The following is a 6432-nucleotide window of genomic DNA, read 5'->3' as shown; positions in this document are numbered from 1 at the left end:
GACATGGTAAAAAAAGTTAGTATTTTTAAAAAAATTGAATACTCCTCGAAAGGTAAAAAAAAAATTGGATGCACTCCAAACCATGTTAGCCTATTCAACAAGTTTTCATTAGTCCTATTGTAGTGCTCACCAATGATCTTAAACAAGACCCTTTCGGGTTTTTTTTTTTTAAGATATGCTTTTGTCAATAAAAAAAAACAATAAGCTTGAGGAATAGCTTATCAGTATATGAACAGAGAGAATCAAATAAAACCCCATAATATCTAGTTAGTGTGAGACTTGGGGATATCCCCATGACGCTATCTACACACTTCATTAGTCTCGTGCAGTCCGTCCAGGTTCATTGCAAGTGTCCCAATTCGGTGCGCCTTTTGGTGTCCACAAGTGAATGAATCTTGGTTACAGAAACTATTATAGAGAAAACCTAAAAATGTTGACCAAAAAAAGTAAAAGAAGAAGACGGCTATGGATGGTCGTTCCCAGCGCTTTGATAATGTCTCTTGTCTGCATATTTATGTTTTGGGCTTTAAGTACGTGAAAATCCATTAACAGAAGAAGGTAAAAAAGGGTCTAATTTCCCGCCAAGATGGAACCCATAGGAAAGGACAACAGCAAAAAAAGAAACCTCTAGTACGAGATAAGCCAAATAAATGAGAAAGAGAAAGGAAAGAGACTTTCAAAATCAGAAATCGTTCATCTTCTCCTCTTGAATCTTGGTATAAGCTGGCCTGGAATTGTTTCTCGATGCCCTGCGGCTGCGAATCATAGCTCTGTTGGGCAAAAGTTCGGACTACACTTTCTGTTCCTCCGAAGAATGGGTCCAAAAAGAGGCAGGAAGAAACGTGCGAGTTGTCTTTTCAACTTCCAAACCCTAATTTCTTCCATTTCTTCTCCACAGGTGCACCAAATTTCTCGTTCCATATCTTATTTCTTCTAATTGTTTCTTGCGTTTACTCTTTCTCTGTTATTTTTTTCTCTCATAATTTTTTCCTCTTAATTCACTGATTTTATTTGGGTTGATTTTAGGGTCCAAAACCAGAGACAATGGAAGGCTTGTATTTACTACTCCTTAATTTGGGCTGCTCTAATTCTGAATCCAATTTGAATTTCCCCGAGACGGAATTCAATTTGAACGAGTTCAAAATCAAATTCAAAGATATTCATGAAATGTCCAATGTCTTATTCGATAAGCTCGGTGCAAAGTTCAATGAATTATTCTCTTGTTTGAATGATGTTTCTGCTCATCCGGCTCAAGGACAATCAATCTTCCATGTCAATGTTCAAGCCGCTATTAAAGAGCTAACCTCGCTTTTGAGATGTTGCATTGTTGTTTTCAAGTTGCTTGTTTTGGATCAGAAGCTTGTTATTGAAAAAGGTCGAATTCTTTTAGGGATACTAAGGAGATGTGTTTCTGTGGAGTTAAAGGGAGGGAATGGCAGAAATTGTTGTAATTTTGAAGAGGAGGTTTCGCATGAATGTATGTTTGTGGATGATGATGCTACTACCTCTCTTTTCGAGCACTTGGTTACTTCCATAAGTTTCTCAGAACCTTGTAATCCATTCCATGCAATCTTGTGTACTGTGCTTGAGGTAATTTTGATTCCTGTTTTGAATTTTAAGAGTGCACATGCTTTGATTCAACAGCCAATTATTCAATTGCTGTAAAGTTAATGCCTTCCGCAGATTGCAATAGTTGATTCAAGTAGGTTTCTTTTGTTATTGACCATAGAGTTAAACAAACAACATTTATGGGTTTGATGCAAGCATAGCTAGATATATCATAGCAAAGTTGTTTTGTTTTACCAGAGAGGGAGGTAATCATCCTCCCTCCCCTTTCTTCATAGGACCTTAAGTTTTAGGTTTTGCCATGTATTGCTTTATTAAGCTGCTTTTTTGTTTAGCCATGATATTCGAAAGTATCACAAGGCTCACATTATTAGATTCTTTTATCAATGAGATTTTGGACATTACCTTGTTCTTGTTCTCCATACTTAGCTGTGAATTTTCCTCGTAGACTGCAGGTATTAGTCTTTGTATGCATATAGCTATATTTTTGTATTGCCTAGTTAAACCTTGCTACGTCACTTTTTACTTGACTTAAGCATGAACTAGTATTTCTTCTTTGGTGGCAGTTATGCTCAGAACATAGGGCAATTAGTAAAACTAAAGGATTGGCTTGTTTTTGAGGTTTCTAGAGTTTATTTACACTCTTTAAAGTGATTTTGTTCTTATCATGGATAGTTTATGGTAGTTAGGTTGCTGCCATGAAAAGCTTACTATTAGACTATATTTTTAAGCAGTAAAAGGACTCGATACTAAAAGTACCATGTTTAGGTATTTGCAGATGAGCTTCTGATGTATGAATCAGTGAGGCAGTACCTTTTGCTTGTTGACTCTCTCTCTTGTGTCAATGAATTTCTATTCATACGTCACTTTGGCCCTGGTAATATTGGAAGTGTGCTGGAGGTTATTTCTGCTCACTTTATTCTCTCTATTCCTGATGACCAAGCATTTAAGGATTTCCTTAATAGGCTGTTTTGGCTTCCTGACAATAATTTCAGAGTTCCTGAAATGACATTGACTACAGCCTTGTCATTGTTGCTCAACCCCATCATGTTGTCTGCACCGAAAATGTTTCAGGCATATTTAATTTTATTGGTTTCTGAGGTCATTGGAACTGGCATATCGTTCGAGCATTTGATAATAAGAAGTGAACTGAGATCGTACCTTGCAGCATTTGAAAGGTCAGTTGCCTTGTACACCAGACACATGTCCAATTTGAACATGAAAGGCTACCCCATAGTTGATGATGATTCTTTTGTGAAATCACATTTTCTTGCAAGTAACAGTCAGATGGATTTTGAATCATGTCTTTTGCCAGCCACAAGAGAGAAAATTCATAATCTGATCACAAAATGCGAAAAAGTATGGAATTCGTGTTTGAGCAACACTTTACTAAAAACAAAGTCTGACCTGGTGGCTGCCTCTGTTGCATACACAAAAGAGAGCCTTCATGTTATTGAGGAATCCTCTAGAGATGAAATTCTATCAATCTTAAGCTGCATAATACTCAGGGGTTCTTCTGATGATGTTGATGACACTTTACTGCATAAAAAGGAAGATACTAGTCCTCAAGATATATGTCTTCTGGCATCTATACTGAAGCTAATGAGTAGTTCAATGTTACAAGCTGTAAGGATTCTAACAAAAGGCAGAAATTCTGGGTCTTTGAAAACATTGGAAAACGTTGCATTAAGTAAGGAGTATAATTTTTTGGTGGCTACTTTTGATTGTTTTCAACAGTTCAGTGTTCGTCTACCAGTTCAAAAGTTCTTGCATGACATGATGGAAATTCAGCCAACAAGGCATAAGAAGTCCAAGTGGATTTTTTTTCACTTTTCAGGCTTGTTGTCGCTAAGTTATGCTAGTGGGCTTGATTTTCTAGTTAAGAATTGCATATTTACATTGATGATACTATTGAATTTTTTTGTTTTCGAAGAGGGTGATTTACATGCATTGGGATCATTACTTGGCTCAGGGGTCGAAACTTCATCTCATAAATCTCGTAGTAAAGTCAGAAAATCTGAATTTTGCCATAAAGCTAGAGAGGTAAAGTTAATACCAATGGTTTCTCTCTTGTTTGCAGTTTTGTCATTCTCATTATGTCTTTGGCTTCTTCTGTTCTTAAAGTAATTGAGAATAATTATTCAGGTTCTTGCGGGCCGAAAATCTAGCCGAGCAGTTGCACTAAAATTTCAGAAAATTCGTACATTGTACTTGGGGTAGGTGAAATTTTTGTGTTTATCATATTAGCTTGTTATTGCTGATTATGCCAAGTGTCTAACTGAGCAAATTTGTTCTTTTCACTTTCCTAAATTTTGCTATCAGTATAAACTTCAGGGATTCATTTTTAATTTTAAGTCTTTGACAGTCCTTTGAATAAGACATTTTGAATCTTGCTTTCCATCCCTTCTGTGTGCATGTATGGACAGGTTGCATGATATCTGCCTACTTGGCTGATGGTGCAAATATGTTCTAGTTTAGGATTTTAGGTTTAATATTAGGATGGAACAAAAAGGATCAGGGATTTATGAGTTGAATAGGATTAGAAAAGTATATATTAAGGGCTGAATGAGTTATCTTGGGAAAGTTATTTCTGGTCCTGCTTTCTTCCCCGTCATCTTTGCAAAAGGGGTCTTAGACTATGATTTTTTCCTAGTGTTTTGGAGTTCAAGAAAATTTATGTTGCCATATCACATTAACCATTTTGTGACCACTGGAAGCCTAGCTATAGTATTGCTGTCTTTCCTTATAGGAAAAAATGGAAAGGGTAATAAATTAACAAGGAGACTCGGTTCTTGGTTTGGTTAGGTCAAACCACTGTTTGGGGTTATTTAGAGTCCATTGACACACTTCCAGATTAAATTTCTTAGCACTGTTTGGGGTTTCTTAACATCTGTTATTGTTGTATTTGTACAAAAATATCTGATAGCCTTTTCTTCATTTTGCAGAATGGATTCTAGGACAAGTTTAGAACATGCGCCTATTGTGAATCATGTTGAATCAGCTCTTAGCATAGAAGAGAATACAGGGAAAACTTGCAATGGTGAGATTTTTCTCAGGTGCATATCAGAAGGCTCCCGAAACTCATCTGATATTGATGATTTAGCAGACTTCATTGAGTGCAAACGGGGAAAAGATTATTCTGAATGGTTGAGGAGTCGAGAAAAATTTAGACGGTGGAAAGCTGAGAAAATGGCAAATTTGAGGTGGAAGAAAAAGAGAACTTTTCTGAAGAGAGCATAGGTTTTTTCCCCTTTTTAAAATTTTTTTTGGGGTCAGATTAAAGGTTCAATGCAACAAAAACTGAACCATAGCAGCCACAGCTTGCATAGACGCCAGGACTCCCTAACTCTAAACAGGAAGGTAGAAACTCCAATTGCAGGTTCCTGTTGCGACAAACGTTTCAGTTCTGGAATTTTCTTATCCTTGCAACAGCGTCTGCCACCGGTTTCCTTCCCTGTATAATATTAACCACAACCGGTTTCCTTCCCTGTATAATATTAACCACATGCCTCGCAACAGTCACGGATGTAAGGCTTGAGCAAGTAATTGTCCATTTAAGTATTTTGTATTCACCACAAGCTCCTAAAAGGCATCAAACTTTAACTTCAAGTTTCTGGATGCACATTTGGTGGATCTTCGAAGGAGTATGTAATTGTCTATAGGTTTTTTTTTTTTCTAATTTAATTTTATCTTTGGGTACATATGTTTTGGGGTACATGTGTTTTGTTTCAAATGTTAAAATGTTAATGAACATATATTTTGAAGGTTGTAACTAGGGACACTTAGCCTGCCACAGCAAACTCTTTGGTTTAGTTTTATCTTGGCTAGACTCAGGGCCTAGCAGGGTGAAACCCTCATTGAAGATTATGTTTAATAAATTATTATCAACTAAATCCTCTTCTTGGCCTTTTTTTTCCAGAATACCTCTCCCATCACGTAACAACTAGGAACAAGTAGTTTTTAGGATTTGAATTTTGTTCCTTTTAAGTAGAAAGATAACGCATCAATCAATGAGTTAAATATTCAAATATGCTTTTTAAGATCCTTTCGTTGGTCTAATCAAATAAACTACAATATCTATTTCAATGGTTATGCACAAGTAACTTTAGAAAGGCCTTTTGAGTATTTGAAGAATTTTCATTAACTACAAATACCCCTAAGCATCACCAGTTTCCATCACAACCACCAATTGTTCAATCTATCATGCTTACACAATTTTCTATGTACTTCTCTATCCTCTTCAATTCTGTTTTTTCAACATAGCCAATTATGCAACAAACAAAAGAAATCCAGTTTTGATATTCTGCTGGCAGTTTTGTAATTTTTGGTACAAGGAAATTTCACTTTTTTCTTAAATTGTTGCGAGAGATAATAAGAAGTTTAATTATAGTAAAGGGATATAATCACAAACTTATCATCCCTGTAATTATGTTGTTTCAATCAAATAATTTTATGAATCAAACATGTCCTTTATCAAATATCAAAACATAATCTCAAAATAAACAAAAACAAAACCACTACATGTAACATCAAAATTTCACCCCGGCACAAGTTTCCATCAAAATTTAACCGAAAAATGTGAAAGTAGAGAACAAATAAACATCAAGCCATAATCCCTCCATACCAAGCTACAAAATTTTGAGGCCTATTGACATCCATATTCCCTAAGTTGTGGGCTAAAGAATTACCCCTTCTTGGAATTTTAGAGAATTGAAGAGATTTCATCTTCCTTTTCTTGTTATGTTCATAGGTTTTACCTGCATTGTTTGACTCCCTACTTATTTGTTGTAGATAATTAATTTTGGTTAGTAACTTATTATTTCTTTAAGAGTTATTTAATTCAAGCAAGGGCGTAATCCCCTTAGG

The 6432-nt window shown here is 35.7% G+C and overlaps 1 protein-coding gene across 1 annotated transcript; it reads left to right on the top strand.

Annotated features, from left to right (window-relative positions):
* The first annotated feature begins 426 nt into the window (after positions 1-426).
* Positions 427-5341, top strand: LOC110422749 (2-isopropylmalate synthase). The gene is made up of 5 exons (XM_021436761.2): positions 427-898; positions 1027-1590; positions 2335-3609; positions 3712-3782; positions 4512-5341. The coding sequence occupies exons 1-5, from the start codon at positions 815-817 to the stop codon at positions 4804-4806; spliced, it is 2289 nt and encodes a 762-aa protein (XP_021292436.1). The 5' UTR covers positions 427-814; the 3' UTR covers positions 4807-5341.
* Positions 5342-6432: the final 1091 nt, after the last annotated feature.

Source organism: Theobroma umbraticum, unplaced genomic scaffold (assembly GCF_002168275.2).
Source record: "Theobroma umbraticum cultivar Fairchild unplaced genomic scaffold, ASM216827v3 scaffold_146.0, whole genome shotgun sequence".
Taxonomy (NCBI): Eukaryota; Viridiplantae; Streptophyta; class Magnoliopsida; order Malvales; family Malvaceae; genus Theobroma; species Theobroma umbraticum.
Note: the sequence above shows the minus strand (reverse complement) of the source record. Positions and strands in the feature narration are given on the sequence as shown.